Raw genomic sequence first — 18124 nt, forward strand, 5'->3', positions numbered from 1 at the left:
AAAAGGCTCTTAACCCTTTTAAATAGTCTAATTTTTTTTTCCCGTTTGCCGTCCCCTATGTGGATCAGTGGGTTGGAGTTGTGAACTCAATACTTTCCATACAGCATCTCAGAGATAGAGTGTCACTGTCTGGAGTGACGGTAAGCCATACAGAGGTGTGGAAATGGAGAGAGAAAGTGAGACTGTAGCACTGTAGAGGCTTTAACCACATTTTGATGAGTTTCAAAGGCTGCTGTCAGTTTTTCCGAGATCTATTTCACATGACCTCGTTCCTGACTTGGTGTGAGGCCAAGAAAGCAAATATGTGCATGTTTACTACAAATCCAGCTTGGGCATGCAGCCGGCAGTGTTTCCCTTCCAAAACCCTGACTCACCTCTCCGTCGCCCAGTGGTTCAATCCCATAGGAAAAGTTCCCATCAGAAAACATCCCTCTGAAAAAGAAACATCATCTTATGAATGAAACAAGTACAAGTACACGTGAAACAAGAACAGAGCTGAGTTACTATACGGACTAGAAATGTATACAGCTCTGGAAGATATTGAGATTGAAAACCTCTGGAATGGGATCAAGAGGAGATGGATGGATGGATTGATGGATCACACCCAGTAAACAAAGCCAAGCTGCTCGCATTTTTGTGCCAGGAGTGACAAAAAATACCCAAGGGTTTGTGAAAGACTGGCAGAGAGACAGCTACCATTGAAAATCAGGGTTATTTAGCCAAATGGTGGTTTCTGATCTCCTCAGTTAAAACATTAATAGAGGTGGAATTGTCATTGTTTGAGAAAAATGTCTGTACATTAAGCAAAAATCCTCATTTTATTCTAACAGTAAATTAATGTGTAAGAAATAGCAAAAACAGTGGTTCTTAATTATTGCCAGAGCTGTATTTATGCAAGAAATATTTGATTATTAGGTCCATTCATGTGTATTTTTCTTTATTTGACATATTCATGATTTGTTGTCGCTCGGTACAAATTGTTTCCTATTTTTACAAAAAGACTGATGGTTGATGTTTAAACGTTATGGATAAAACCACTTCATAAACTAAAATCTAGGGTGTACCATATGTGAAAGTTGTACTTACTGGATGTATTTGTAAAAAAAAAAAAAATAATAATAATAATAATATATATGTATGTTTTGTTTTTTTTGTTTTTTACATCTTTGCACTTTTTAATTGCCCTGTGTATATTTGATTCTGTTTGTCTTTTTATCCTCCCCTGCACCGAAAAGTATTGAGCCCTAATTTTGTTCCATTTTATACTGTGTATGATTGTGGAATGGCAATAAAGACTTACCTATCTATGTGTTAACTGTTATTTATTGCTACTGCATTGTCACTGTATTTATTATGAATGATGTATCAATTTTTGATGTCTTTTTAACTGGGACCCCAGGAAGACTAGCAACAAAGATGGTGGAAGCTAATGGGGATCCCCAATAAACCATAAACAATAAACTCTAGACTAGTTTTTAGACTAATGCAAATGCCATGAGCATTGAAAGGGTTAAAGAGCTTCCCTGGATGTGTGTCACATACAGTGCAATCCCTAAACTCTGGTGTGTAGTGGACTCACTGCAGGCCGTGGCAGGTGGACAGAGCGGCCCAGGAGCCTGGCAGCCCTCGGACACGTCCATGGTAGTAGCAGTGCTCTCCGCCCTGGGATTCAATCATAGGTTATAATGAGACACTGGACCTGTGTCCTCCAGTCACATGTTACTACCACATTTCAGAAAACGAAACCCATGCCGACTGTAAACCCGCTTCTGATCTCTTGGCTGCTAAATGCACAAAGGGCAGATATTTTCTGTCAGCTGATCTGGTGGGTCGCCTCAAGGATATCAGTGACTACTGTACAGCGCAATGTCCGGGAAAACCTACACCCCAGAGGCTGCGGCTGAGCTGAGTTTCATCAAGGGAAGAGCTGCACGTACAGTGTGCACGCATGTGTGTTTGAGATGGAGAGAGCATGCACTGACCTTGGCATTATCTGCGCAAAAACTAATTTGGGTGTAATACATAATTAATAACACCCCACATGACGAAAACTGCTTCAATTTTCTAGGCACAAATCAAACAAGGCAGAGCTGTACAATGATCCACCTCAAGGATACAATGGGAGGGAGACACTGGAGTCTTAACTCCAGTGGGATGCACAAATGAGGTGGAACTAAGCCACACAAGATCATGGAAAGGCTATCAAGAATGCAACAAAGAGTCTCAACATGTATTTGAGGTAGGAAAATGTTTAGAACAGTGTTTAGAAGTCCAAACCAAAATTTATTTTGACATACAGTCCTGTGCTAAAGTCTTAAGCCACCTCTATGTTTGTTATTGTTGCAGGACTGAAATGAGCATACAAGTTAATTTCTCATTCTCTTTTCCTCAGATACAACAACAAAATACAGGTAATATGTGCACAGCCTTAAAAGACACAAACTGAACTAAATGGGTTCTAAAGGCTAACCCATAAAGACTCAAACAGCCATTGATGACCAAAAGCATCTACTGATCTATAATGTTAAATACCTGTTGATCCAGTAATCCTATTAATATATGTTGGTAACTGGTTTAAAATACAGTTTGTCATCTTTTCATGGTCATCAGATATGACCCATTTGGACATTCAGAGGGTCCGCTGTGAGCGTGGAAACACCGCCATCTTCTACAAGGTTGATTCACCAGTAAAACCCATGGAGTTGGATCAATGACAGTGGATGGACACACTTGTTTTATGTTTAGTCAATGATATATTTTGTTTTGAAAAAGTCACTTTTTCTTCAGTTTTCTCTGTTTCTAATATAACAACAATCAAATTTAATTTGAACTTTTATGAAGATCTAAATGGTCAGTGAATTAAATATGGGAAAATACCTGATTTTCACTGAAAAAATGCAAAAAACAGAGGATAATATTATAGTAAATGATAATAAATCACTTACAAAACGGTTAAAAAGAGAACAAAATTAATTTGAGAACTGCCACAAAAGTAGCACTGGGCTTTTATGGGTTAAAGTCACTATTTAATGTGACCCCTGACCCCATGACAAGCAGCAGCACAAACAGAAACATCTGACATGTGATGAATGAAACCTGGTATAAACGTCAGAAAATTAATGTAATAAATCTCATAGTGTCTGAATAAAGAGGTTAAATGCATGTTAAATGCAAAGGAAAGTCACCCTATTACTACCACTTTGGTTTATAGAAGCTGTTTCTTCCCTGAATTTTGTGCTTCTAGTGCTGTACATACTTCCCATATATCCAGATTGTATCTTAATACAGAGATTGAGAAATGCATAAGTGTGGTCACTAGAACTTTAGCAAACCAGTGAACCTAATGTTGGCCTTGGACCCCTGCACAGTATTGTACAACCCAAGGCTGGGCAACTTGACCCACCATCTGACATCTCATATTGTGGCTCTTACCCTGTCATATGACCTGCTTTTCAGAAACATCATACAGATCTCATCATTATATAAATATATAATGGTGCAAATATCCAATTCCATTAATATTCAGAAGCGCTGAGCACCAATATGATATTTTAGTGTTGTTAAGATGCATCTGTAGCTAGTGAGTGAATTTAAGTCTGTTAAAAAATGTTCAGGTAGTCCATTTTAACTTGCAGGAGCTTGTTTAACGTGTTTTGCTGCCACTGAGAAAGTCACATTGCCCACCTTTATTATAGGAAACAGCTCAAAGTCACAGCCAGAATTGACAAATGCCACAAATCATGAGCTGAGAAAGATGGAGTCACAACTACAAACTCCCAAAGAAAGTCAATGAGCAGCAGATGCAATGTCATTAAATGCTGCAACAGTTCAGAAAACATGTACATACTGTCATTTTCTTGCGTTATTGTCTAGATATTCCTCTTACTCCTCTTCAGGAATCACTGTGGAATTTCCTTATTGTACAGGTAGTAAAGGTTTGCTGCTCTTTTAGTTCATTTAGTTATTGTTAACTTCCTGCTTTATACTGTTTTTCATTCATTTGTTCATATTTTCACTTCAGTTTGATGAAGAATTTACAGTTTTATATTTTTATGTTTTTTAAGTAGTACTGTAATTGCAAAGGTATATTTAACAGTTGTACTGTTGATATCATTGCTTGGATTCTGCAAAGTTTTATCATGACAATTATAATAATAAGCATCTTTTGTGCTCTGAGTTGCAAGTGAGACACATACAAACCTCATTCATGTCCTAAACAAACTCTAAAACATCAGTAACTCCCAGTAAATACTTTTTAAAGTTTACAAATCTGCATGATTAATGAGTAAGAACAACTCCAAGCCAGTTTCCAAATGGCTAAACTCGTGCAGGAACAAGTGTGACACAGCTAATAGCAAAATAAAGTAATTATATTATTGCATTTACATCATTTATTCATCCATTTTCCGACACGCTTAATCCTCAGGAGGGTTGTGGGGGTGATGGAGCCTATCAGACCTATCAACAGGTGAAGGCGGGGTACACCCTGGACGTGTTGCCAGTTTGTTGCAGGGTGGGTGACATACACAGACGAACAACACCACTATTTAAATTGTCAGGGTTCCTACAGGTTTCTACAAGTTAAATTTAAGACTTTTTTAAATCTTTTTAAGACTACTTAGAACATAATCTAATGCTTATTTCACGGCCATACTGGCAGAAATTCGTGACTCCTTGAATTTAGGAAAATGTATTTATTTACACCAATGCCATGATTCCCACCATTCTGTGTTATTTCTCACCGGGACTGCAACATTAGCGATAATTGGTTCCTAATTTCAATAAATTGTCGGGTTGGAATGGGTGGAGCTGAGTAGACATTACTTTCTTTGCAGGTTGGACATTTGGACACATTCATACACAATACAGTGAACAAGTTTATAGCAACATAACTTAATACAAGTTAACTTTAGCAAATTTAATACCTTTTAAAATGCAGATTCGTAAATTCAACACTTTCAAGACTTTTTAAGACCCCATGGGAACTATGGATTTTAGTCAATTTAGGTGATTTATCAGTTTACCTATAAAGGTGCATGTCTTTAGATGGTGGGAGGAGGCCAGAGAACCCAGATGCAAACCCCACACAAAGGTACATACTCTTAATAAAAACGTATCAAACAAGCAATCAATCAATATTGAAATAATACTTTATCCAAAATAAGCAAAAAGGCATCCTTTTTTGTAAAGTAACATCTACAAAAAAGCATCATATCGCCCGACGCTCTCAAAATCTAGGCCAAAACCTTGGTACAGTTCACTTGTAAGAGATGAGAAAGACTGTGATTCAACTCTAAGTTCATCACTCTAAGTAGTGCAGAGCTGTGCTGAGGTTCAGTGCCCGGAATCTGTTGAAACTAACCGTTTGGCGGAGCGTTTGACACCCTCCCCCCTGATACTTCCACCTGATAATTCATAATGCCCCGAAAGGCTCAAGTGGATGATCATGTTTTCAATATAGTGTTTCCACGCTCCCTCTCACAGTACAGGAATGATCAGATTACGACAAACGGAGAGGCGACTTGTTGGTGTCAGTCATGTCTCGAGTGCATGTTTTTAAATGTGTGTGCAAACAAAAGTTGAGAAGAAGAAAACCAACTGTGTGTGATGGACAGAATTACATGCACGAAATTGTAGTAATCAATCAGATCTGATGCCAGTGACTGGAGATTACGGTCATGTGTCTTTGTTTGTAGTCATCTAGAACTACAGTGTGGGTGTGTGTGTGTTTGTGTGAGTATATGTGTGTGGGTCAGTTTCAGGTGTTTGTAATGAACCCCAATAAGTCATGTCTGCCACCTGAGACTGCGGTTGTCTGGCACGGCTGATGGCTCAAAAAGAAAAGAGGCGACGTGGCGCTGCTGTTCTTTATGCTTGGCCAACCTTTACTCTGAACTGCACAACTCAAATGTAAAACTGTCCTGTCAAAGCTTAGAGAAGCGTACAAAAGGTTATTTCACATCAAACAAAGGAGTTCTTGACTGTTACTGAAAGAAAAAAAAAGGGTTTTAAAGGTAGTCATTTTGCTTCAGATGATGTAAATCACACCGAATATGGCTTTACATAACTACTTATCTAAAATGTTTAACACCATTTAAACCACTAATCCTACTAGTATAAATAATTCAGGTAAAATGCAGTTCTCAGCTTTTCGGTAACATCAGATGTGTCTTTTTGGATGTTCAGAGGGTCCGTAGTGAACATGGAAACACTGTTACTGTCTTAAACATTGATTCTCCAATCAAACCCATGTAGTTTGATAAATGACAGTGGTTGCAGACACTTGTTTTATGTTCAGAGAATGATATATTTTTGCTGAAAGAAGTCACTTTTTCTTCAGTTTTCTCTGTTTTCATATGATAACAATTGAATTTACACTGAGCTTTAATGAACATCTATATGATTTTTACTAAAAAATGCAAAATGCAAAGGACAATATTCTAATAAATTCTGATAAATCATTCAGCAAAGGTTAAATGAAGAGAAAAATGTATTTGGAAGTTGGTACAAATATAATTGTAGGTCCATTATGGGTTAATGGGAAATCAGTGATGATCTGGTTTGACTAGAGCTTCTTAACTGCACCTCATGTTGGTCAGTACTTGAAGGAACACATAACTGTTTTATTCTTTCCATCGTGAAAATAAAGATAAGATAAGATAAGATAAGACTTGGGAAAATTTCACAGTTAGAAACTTAGGGGGAGTTTAACCCTGTACTAATCTTTGAAACAGGATGTCTTGAATTTCTGAACATATACTTAGCTCTGGATTCAACTGATTCTGAATTAATTTTGTGGATTATGGTGTTTTTTTACCCTGATCTAATCATATTACTATAGTGATGCAGGTAAAAACTGTAAAAATACTGTACATACATATATATGCATACCAAAATACAGCTTAAAAAAACAGAACAGTGAAAGCAGAGTCACAGGTTTGTTCTTTCATTACTTGATCTTTATCAAAGCTATGAAGCCAAATGAAGTCTAAAAATTAATCTAAAAGTAATAACTACTTAGTCAGATGAAGTCTTTGCATTTTCAAAGAGCTCATTTAGATTCAGCATTAGTTCATCGGTTAGGAGAACTAAAGGACTTTCATCATTCATACTGAAGAGTGAGACATCCCACAGCACTTAGCCCGAGCAAGATAATAAATAAATAAAAGGTAGGATTACAAGGCTAAATGGAGGAAATCAAACTGCCTGACACAGCAAGACACACACCGACTGAGAGGACTGAGTGCGTTTTTCAATGGAGCCATACATGCTTCAACAAAACTGATGACTCAGAAATAAACCGCGTTATGTAAAAGTCATGAATCAGTCATGAAGTATCATCACTGACGTGTGGACAGAGACAGGTAAGCACCACGCTGTATTAGAAAGGAATCCAACTCAGTCAGTGAATGGATGGAATAGAAACTGCTTATGCTAGCAAATGGAAGCAAATAAACAGCTACGTCCAGCAGGAACAAGAGGATTAAATTTGACATTATCAACTCTAACTGAATTAGGAAAGCTGAACTTTTCTCTGACTCTGACTTTGACTCAGCATTGTTGAAAGTACGGCTCAGAGGAAGAGCAGACGGTAAAAGAGGAAAAGAGCTGATATGAAATGAAAGCAGGGAGAGATACTGAGCGTGCCGTTGAAAATACTGAAAGGGACAACCATTTATTTCTAAAGATCGGCTGCTAAATATGGACTACAAACTGGTCAAAAAAAAACTTAATTAATGATCCAGACTCCCTTTACTATCCTGTGCATTAAAGTGTACACCACCATATATGTAACATAAAGCTGGAACATAATATTGAATTACACGGTCAGCATTTGTAAGAAATGCACGCTTCCTCCATTGACATACCATATTTCACCCCTTATACTAAAATGATCAATAGTGTGATTGTTGCTCAGTGTCAGGGTACTCAAAAGTGATTTACAGCTGCAGAAAATAAAGAAGAATCTGCAGATTTGTCACAAATCCAAGAAGAAGATTCAGCGACACTGTATATAAAACAGGTCATATTAAATGAGGCCCATCCTTATTCCTAATTCAATTCCACTTGTACTTGTGAGTCATTGGGATTCAATCTGTCCCAGCTCAATGGAATGGCATGAATCCACTGGGACCAATAAAAAAGTGACACACAAAGGCAGGGGAAATTTACAGGCACATCAATAAAACTAAATAAATTAAGATGGAGAGGGGAAGGGCGGGGCTGCGCACATCAGGTCCTGAGTCCTGCACCTATTGCATTCCAGTGTGTAATATCACCATATAGTAATGTAGTGAAAGTATTTTAGGACATTTGCAAGACAGTGTAGGGATAGGAATGTATAAAAATATCACTTTATACTTGAAAACCAACTCATGGTCATTCTCATCAGTGCATTAAATGAGAAACACCTGGTCAGTGAGAAACAAACAAAAAGAAAAGTGCACAATTTCAATTTAATCATAATTTTGCCACTGAGACACATTAAAATAAAAAATAATTGGTGCTTTTCATGAGGTTATTTACTAAAGACCTATTAACTGATTAAAAAAAAAGAGTGGTGTGCATTCTACAGACGCCCCATGCACCAAAAAATTACAGCACCTGACACTAAACATGTACAAAATTTACTTTTTATTTTAAGGTCTTTTTTTTCAAAAGCGTTCCATCCAGTGGTGTAAATGAACATAAAGCATGTGTTTTTTTTTAGTCACAAAGCATATTCATATTGAACAGAACAATCTGTTATAATGTGTGATGGCTGCCATTTTGTTGGCCCAATTAGGCTTATAATGGGCCTCAGGGATCCGTTTCTGGACCACTACTGTAGAAAATAATTGCATGGTCTCGAATATTTAAACCCAATAGTTCAGTGGCAAAATTTTAGTAAATAAAGTACTTCAAATAGATTTCAAATAAACCCGCTTTCACTGTTTAATAATTTCAATACATTTTTATCCCTTGCTGGACTTAATATTTATTGAGTTTGTGGTTTTAGGTTTTACTTGCACATTTGTCTCTACATGTCAGATACTTGGGTTGTTCTGATAATGGACATGATTTGAATTCCCCTCACGCCAAGACAGAGTAGACCCACGCTGCTGCTGCTGCTGCTGCTGCTGACTGCTGGTAGTCATGGCAACCCTCTACTGATTGGTCAGGTGGTTTTTAGCGGAGGAAAAGTGAGACATGGAGGGAAAGGGGACAGAAAGAGAGATAGACGGCCACTACAATAAAGCTGAGGATGAAGACAGACAGAAATCACCTTCCAGTTCAAACTAACACCGTCACAAGACCATAACTGACCCGAGTCTGAGTGACACCTGCTTCAATGTCATTATGGACACATTCAGGGTGTGGGGATGGGAAACAGTTAAAGACCTGCAGTCGTTATCACTGCGAACTTTTGTCTGGGAAGAGACCAACAAACGCTGCCCCTATTGGTTATTGATCTGGTTCAGTTTCACTCAGGGGAAATAATCGTTTAGAAACAATACACTGCTGTTATTAAAGCCAAAGAAAAACTGACACAAAATCTATCTCTATTAGCTTGACTTGGATAGACAACTAACTCAGTGAGTTCTGTTTGACGCTACCAGCGGTAAAGATTCTAATCTTTATCCAGAGTTAAATAATGGAGTGCTTTGGTTGTTAGGTTGACACTGTTTATTAGACAATTCATGCCAATCTCACTTAGATAGAGAATATCTGCCCTGTTATCTTAGCCTAACACAGGGATTGTCAAAAGGAAAGATAAAACAGTTACCCTGATTCTTAACTAAACATGGTAGTTAGTTGTTGGTTACTAGGATGAGTGGACTTGAGTAAGTCACAGCAACTATTTAGTGTGGTACTTTAATCCACTGTAAAACAACAAATGGCCATTTTTACACATTATTTTCAGATTAAAGAGAGGATAGAACATGTTAATAAATCAGCTTTAGAGGAGAGTTTATCGCTTTTGTGAACCAGGACGCGCCGTTTTTGGACTTTATGCTAAGCTGAGCTAACCAGATGCAAAAAGCCACATCATATTTGACTGTTTTATCATTTTCATCACAGGACGAAAGGCTTAAAAATAGGGCTGTCAAAATGAACGCGTTATCACAGTTTAATCCATCAGCATAATTAATCTGATTAAAAATTTTAACGCAATTAACCCATCTGCAGCACAGAATGACTCTGAACATCTCTGGCAACGCATTTCAGACAGTTTGTCCAAGTAGAGTTACCGCTGTGCATGTGCAAACAGGCAGTTGATCCAGTAGTGACATGCACCGATAAAGATGGAAGACGCTAAACAGCACGTTGTCCCTCTTGATGAGAAATTTGAGTTGAAAAAAACCCAAGAAGGACCAGATGACCAACATAAAGTACTATGCACAGTCTGCAAGAAGGAGTTTTCTTTTCACTGAAGCACTTCAGTCTTAAAATACCACATTAACACGAAGCATACATTTGTCGGGGATTCTGCTAGCACTTCCGCTAACGTGTCGCCCAACTTACGACAAACATGTTAAGTGCATATATATTCCCTTCTTTCTTGAGTCTGTTTGCTCATGCAAAATGAAACACTATTAATATAGATTAAAAATTAATGATATTTGATTGCGATTCATCAAAATGTATCCACAGCAACTCTGTGATTAACCTGATTAAAAATTTTAATCTTTTGAGAACACTAAAAAATGAAACATTCAGTTATGTTAGAATACAGTAGTCTTACCATACTCTCAGAGGGCTGCCCATGTTCATCAAAGTGACGTTCCACATACTCTGTGGACAGGAGGTTACTGGGATGAAAAGGGAAAAAACAATGACAAGCACAATAAATCATTTCCAGCATTTTATACAGACATGACTCATATTCTTAAATAAAAAGCAGGATTGTCACATTCTTAAAAAAAGACAAATGTGAGACGATTCATTTAGTCTAAGTGCAGTGAATGGAATAAAGACAGTGAATGGTATGACATAAACGCAGTCCATTAAAGCAAACTGCGGGCTGAGCACAGAGGCAAAGGAGGCTCTATAGTAAGAGTCAAACCTGAGGTCAGTCAGTATAAGGACATAAAGAGGGTGGGTGGAAGAGACAAGTTAAGAGTGAAACGCCTGATTGCTATAAGCAATTAAAACATGGTTCATCATCTCAGAGGAGAAGATGTGTTAATGCTTTGTGTGGATGACTTACTGGTTCAGGTCCAGGTCAAGGATGAAGGACGAACCAAAGGCCTCCACCAGGAAACTGCTCTGGGCCAGATGGACGGGCTGAGGGAAAGACGGACAGCAGAAGGATGCATGAGGGATGAAGAACAAAAGAGGACAAAGATATATTCAAGAAGCACAGAAGATTTTCCAGCACTATCTTCTAGATGATTAGAAGATAAAATCGATTATCAAATTATTTCCTCTTGTGGAAGTTTTGTTACAGTATGTTCAATTTCTGTAAAACTGCTCAACAGAAAACTCATCATATTTAGATTTTCTTTGGTATAATGTCAGTTTGAGTAAATAACATTCACTTGTATCTGGATCTTATTTTGTAATTTAGCTGTAAACTATAAACATGCTTGGAAATGGTGCCCTGTCACTGTAACATTTTAACACTATACTTGTCAAGCTCTTCAAGCCTGTTTATTTGTAATTTATTCACCAATATACATTATATATGCCTATTAAGTCACTTTTCTTCCTTTGACTGGAGTGAGATTATTTTTAAAAATGCAGTAAACAAAAAAGCGGATGATTTACATTGAATAGATGCCAACTGTGGTGGAAAAATTTACTTTTTACATTTTATACTCTCTATATTTTATACTTTTAATATTTTATACTGTTAGTACATCTTCTTTTAATGCTGAGTCATTCTTCATGCATATGCTTATGTGTGATGGTTACCACTCTGTAACACCCCCGACTCGGGAATGGAGTTCTTACCTTGAGTTAAAACCCAAACACCTAAATGTTTGGATATGCGATGGCGCCTGCATGCTAGATATTATTTAAACAAGGTAAGGGGTAAGAGGCCAATATGGCCTCTTCCCCCCCGGAACCGGAAGGACTGGTATGGAGTGGTATGATTAACATATGGGGTTGTCATTTGGGTGTCACCATTGGGGGGTTGGATTTTTGGTCTATATAATCTTTAATATTTTAATGGTTAATCAGACTTCACTTACAGAGTTTCTCTGTGATTGACTTCTCAATAAATGCATTTATTTATTTTAACTCTAACTTTCTCTCCTCCTCTTTGTGTGTGGGTTATCAGTTGAACATTTCCACAACACAACTGAACTGGTCTGGACAGTATTAGCACTAGCAGTGATCACACTCCAACATGGAAAACACTATAATCCTTTGCTGTGGCTTGTTTTATCCACGCCTCATGACTGTCTGATAAAAGGCTCCACACACTGTTAAGCCAACAGCAGACTCATTCTCATTGACTTCCAAGAATGTCTTGTGGAATAAAAGCCAAGCATAAAAAAACAAACAACCACATTTTCCACATCTAACCATGAAGCTCCAATTCACATTTCAGCAGGGAGTTGTTCCCAGATGTTGACTTATTGAACCAATGACTCACTAATCCTTCAAGTCTGTCATGCTTTGAGGAAACTGTGAAGAGGACTTGAAAAATGTGAGAAGAGGAATGTGGGAGGAAAAAAGACAGATGATCAATATAAAAAATATTTTAACACAATGCAGAGAGAAAACAGGAACTGACTCAGATAATAGGAGATGTCCTCTCCCAGTGACCTCTCCCTCAAGACAAGCCTCATCCATCCCTAAGGTTTTATGACAAAACTCTGTGTTGGGATTCATTATCAACCTTGTTCCAAGGTGAGTCCTACCCACGATACATGACGGAGCTCTGTGGGCGCTCCCATCAGTGTTTACTGACTACCAGCCGAGCAGGCTCCATCTGTCTGACAGTGCACTTAGGATCTGTCCAACCCTGCACCCGGCCCATATACGGTTCAATGAAAACTCAACATTAACATCCATGAGCAGGGATAAAACACTGTTTGCTTGGATTTTGTATTGTTTAAATCCTAACCATTTAAACACTGCAATTTTTTTCACAAGGGTGAGACCAAAACTGAGCCAAATTCCATCTGTGAACCAATAAAGCCCACTTTTCTCTTAAATAGAGCTAGAATGTAACTGTGCATACCTCTACTTTACATGTCTTTTATTTATAAAATCAATATTTCCATTTTACACTGTCATATATTTCTACTCCACAACCTCTCAAAAGGAAAATATTGTACTTTTTACTTCACTATTTTTAATACCTAAGCCACAAATTACTTTGTAGAATCAAATCATGCAAATAACTCACAATGTGTAGAGGCCTGGGAGAAATAAAGAGAATATGTAATGGATGTACTGGATATTCTATAATTCCGCACTTTTACTTGGAACGGAATATTTGTATACTCCATTGCTAAACAAGTAAAATATCCACGTACTGTCAATTGTACATATTTGCTCAGTTTGAATAGGGGGACATCTTCCATGGTAGAAAGGTCATGAGAAAACAGGGTGACCACAGAGGGCAGGTAAAGGTCAGACATGTGTCATATCCACTGACTCACTGGCGGCTGACTGACAGAGTTTATAGCTAAGGTAACAAGAGAGCGCAGGTAGAGGTGTGAAATATAATCTAATGGACTGCAAAGGAGGACAATGCTACAGGGGAGATGGGCTGAGCCTGCCCTGCCTGTGAAATGAACATTGCCTGGCATCAAACTGGGAAGGGTGGGGGCAGGGGGGGGTCAAGAGGGTGGGGTAGGTGTGATGGAGATTTGACCTCAAAAAGAGACAACAAAAAGTAGAGACGATCATAGTACAAGTGAAAACACAGTCCCACTTTAATCTCATCAATATGCAATTTGTAGAAACTGACACTAAAAAGGAGGTTAGAATAAGTGGAGTAGAAGGAACTCACCAACACTCCGGCTGTGTGGTTCTTTACCCGTGTGTCCAGCCCACTGTGGAGCAGCTCCTCCTCAGAGTGGATCTGCTGCAGAAGCCGCTTGGGCTGAACAACCTCCTCTGAAGGTGGTAGCCTTTCCTCCAGACTCATCCATTCCCTCAGACCTGCACAGTGACATCCCACAGAGGCTTCATCAAACTGGGTCTGCTGTGATGATGCTAAACGGGCTCTCATATGAAAGGACTCAACAGATGATGGTGCTGCTTCCTGACACCCCCTGACACCCATGCAACAACTGACATGCTGTTGTTATGACAGAACCCCAGCCATCCTCTCCCTCTGATAATAACCTACATTACATGTTAAACAGGGGAAAGCCACGCGCGGCGGCTGCTCTACCTGTCACGGAGCTCCGCGCGCAAACTGCAGCGAACAGCAGGCATCTCACCGCGTGCATGATGCTCACATAGTCCCAGTGATTTCCTCGGTGCGGCGCCGTTAAATGAACTGAGAGGGGCTGCAGTTGTGTTGTTTGTGTTGTTGTTGTTGTTGTTGTTGTTGTTGTTGTTGACAGTGGAGACGAACACAACAGCGGGCTCTCTTTGAACTCGGCGCCCGCATTTCTCACCTCCCTTTTCCGCCTCTAGCGCCTGTAAAGCATCCTAACCGGGACTCCTCGGTGCATGCGTCCGTCCGTCGAGCCCGCTGCTCAGTCACACAGACGTCTGTCGGCCTAACGTTATTGGTCGCGTTAAAAGGCAATGAGTCTGCGCGAGGGAACCGTGGACATGGAAACAAGGAGCACGTGGGGTTTGACAGACCCACCCACGCTTTCTAATGAGTGTGTCCCAAACTTTGAAAAACCCTCAGAACATCTTAGAATAGATGCCATTACATTTTGGGAAAGGTAGGTCAAAGTTAATTTTTTTTTTTTTTTTTAATCCTCCCATTTACTTATAATGGATGAAATACGCGCGGGGGGCGGAGTTTGTTGTGTCTGGCACCACTATTGTTTTAATTGTGTAATACACAGGTGTCAAACATGTGGCCCGGGGGCCAAATCCGGCCAGCCAAAGGGTCCAGTCCGGCCCTGGGATGAATTTGTGAAATGCAAAAATTCCACTGAAGATATGAATCATTTTAGTTCAGGTTCCACATACAGACCAATTTAATCTGCAGTGGGTTGGATCAGTCTAATACTATCAGAATAACCCAGAAATAACTAGAAGCACTCGGAGAGCGCAGACCTCCGCCAAGGCTGATCAGTGGGCCCCCCCACCCCCGATCACCACCAAAATTTAATCATTTCTTCCTTATCCCATTTCCAACAAACCCTGAAAATTTCATCCAAATCTGTCCATAACTTTTTGAGTTATGTTGCACACTAACGGACAGACAAACAAACAGACAAACAAACAAACAAACAAACCCTGGCAAAAACATAACCTCCTTGGCGTCGGTAATCACAACTCCAAATGTTTCCCTTTGTAAATGTAAACATGTGCATGTCATTTTACTGTATTTACACTCAAACAAACTAACATTTCATAAAAACACAAATATCCTCAACAAATATGAACATTTTGAGATGTCTGAAGTGTAATTTTAACAATTTTCTGCCTGTTATTGAATGTTTTGTGTGTTTGTTGATCCACTGTGATCTGTTCGTTTTGTAATTGGCCTGTGTAAATGATAAACTGAGACAGAATATTGTTCAAATTGCACTTAGTTTTCTTCAGAAATTTCAGTTGGTTCATGTTATTCACATTGTTTTAAAGGATAGTTGGCATAATAGGCCGTATAATTTTACTTTTTTGGCTCTAAAACACAGAGGACAGTTTGGAGTTGACATTATTTCTATATTATGATGTTATTATTTCTCTGGTTCGGCCCACTGCAGATCAAATTTGGCTTAATGTGGCCCCTGAAAGAAAATGAGTTTGACACCCCTGGTGTAATATGTAAAAAATACTAAACATCACCCTTACTGCTAGTCCAGTGTTTTTCAACCATGGGGTCGGGACTCCATGTGGGGCCGCCTGAAATTTCTAGGAATTGATTAAAAAAAAATAATAATTACTAATATAAAATATATGGTGAGTTGACAGAGACAATCCCAATCCATAAAAGACATGACAAACTGTGAGTCTGAAACTGAAGCACTGTGGTACTGTTTATCTGTCAAATGTTCATTGTGGTCAGTTTCAGATGCTGCAGCTCTTTCATAATTCATAGTTTGAGTTCTTGTTTGTTCAGTATTAATTGTCAGCCTTGTAAATCCAAGCTGGACTGACTGTACATATCCTGACCAAGGAAAACAAAATTCTCACTTTGTGCAGTAATCTACACCTGGCTTTTCTGCCTCCGTCCATAATAATAATAATAATAATATCCATAATAATATACATTATATAGACTAAATGTCATCTAAAATTAATGTTTATCTGCAACATAGTATAGCAAACTATTACATGATCCAAAAACAAATTCATTTTAGCAAAAAAATGTGTCGGTTTTGAATGTCTGGGGTCACCAGAAATTTGGGATGTTAAAATGGGGTCAAAGAGGGTGGGATCCACTGTTCTAGTCTATTTTTTCAGTTCATCTACATCAGGCTGTCAAACTCATTTTTGTTCAGGGGCCACTCCAATATGATCTGAAGTGAGCCCGTTAAAATAATAACTGTGAACGAAAAAAGGAAAATTACATTATGTTTACATGTACAAAGTTTCCTTAAAAATCTGAGTAACATGAAAAACTTGAAATATCTTCAGAAAAACAAGTGCAGTTTTAACAATGTTCTGCCTCAGTTTATTATTTACACATGCACATTACACAGCAGATCTACAAATACACAAAACATTTAGTAAAAGGCAGAATATTGGTAAAATTGCATTTACTTCTCTTTAGACATTTCAAGTTGTTCATATTTGTTCAGGTTATTCACATGTTTTGTAAAAGGAGAGTTTGTTAATATAAGCATGTTCATGGAATTTAACTTTTTACACTAAAACAAAGAGAAAATCTGCAGTTGTCATGGTTTATAGGTTATTATAATATTTGTCCGACCCAATTGAGATCATATTGCTCTGGATGTGGAACCTAAATTAAAAATGATTTTGACACCATTGATTGTTAATATCTTCAGTGTAATTTTTGCATTTCACAAATTCATCCCATGGGCCGATATTTGACACCTGTGATCTACATGTTATTTCAATTTCCTTTTAACAAGAGCCTATAAACAATGCAATGTCAAATGTTTTTCCGGTTTGTGCATGGAAATAAATGACTACAGTGTGAATGTAATGCCATTTTAATCAAATACATCTGACTTGATTGGATCACACAGTGGTGGAAATATAGTCTTCAGACACCCTTAAGATTTTAGTAAAATCTTAATACAAATGTGTAAAATCATTTTACACATTTGTATTTTTTTGTTTCAAGTGGTGTAGCTGCATCAGACAGACACAGACAAATGCAAATGATTCTTGACAGTTTCAACATGTCATATCCTGGATGTGTTTCATCATGTCGCTGAAAAATCCAGTTCTGACCTCAATGGAATAGAGCATGTGCAGAAGGGAGCATGTGGGGTTGGAGAATGGAACAACATAACAGAATTCAATGACCTAAGAGTGATTCTTAATGCAATATATTACAAATGCATGGGGTGTCCAAAAACTTTTTTTTCTCCACCACTGTATTTTAATATTACTGGGTTCTGTACATTTCTGTCTTAAGTCTTTAAATCTAATTTTAACAAAATTACAAGAAATTATAGATATGATTTCAGAATTTATGAATATAAGAACAAGAGCATAACTCAGTCCACTCCTTCAAAGGCTGAATTGTCCTTCCTCTGGTGCAGTTTTCACCACAGCCACCCATACAATGGATCTATTCAATCATACAAATATGGATACCAAAGGGTTCCGATAAAAGGCATGGAGATTAGATATCAAATACTGCGCAAGTCAGCTGGAAACTGGGCTGATGAGCCAAACAGGACACATCGACCCACTGCTGCCCTTGCTTGCTCTTCCTCTCTCAGTTGGCTCTCCTTTACTTAATATCAGTCAGCATTTATTTAGACTACACAAAAATTATCTTTAGGGTACTCCTCCCGGTTAACTTTGCTTTACCTGAGCATCAACCGTCACAAACAAAAGGCGGAAG

At 38.3% G+C, this 18124-nt stretch overlaps 1 protein-coding gene across 1 annotated transcript in view; it reads right to left on the reverse strand.

The window, feature by feature from the left end:
• Positions 1-14671, reverse strand: part of adam11 (ADAM metallopeptidase domain 11) — a 42440-nt gene extending 27769 nt beyond the window's left edge. The window contains 6 exon segments of the mRNA XM_030122347.1: positions 375-432; positions 1580-1662; positions 10727-10793; positions 11192-11268; positions 13955-14106; positions 14342-14671. Of these exon segments, the coding sequence (XP_029978207.1) occupies positions 375-432; positions 1580-1662; positions 10727-10793; positions 11192-11268; positions 13955-14106; positions 14342-14399 (495 nt within the window). The 5' untranslated portion in view covers positions 14400-14671.
• Between the last annotated feature and the right edge of the window lie 3453 nt (positions 14672-18124).

Source organism: Sphaeramia orbicularis, chromosome 19, assembly GCF_902148855.1.
Source record: "Sphaeramia orbicularis chromosome 19, fSphaOr1.1, whole genome shotgun sequence".
Classification (NCBI taxonomy): Eukaryota; Metazoa; Chordata; class Actinopteri; order Kurtiformes; family Apogonidae; genus Sphaeramia; species Sphaeramia orbicularis.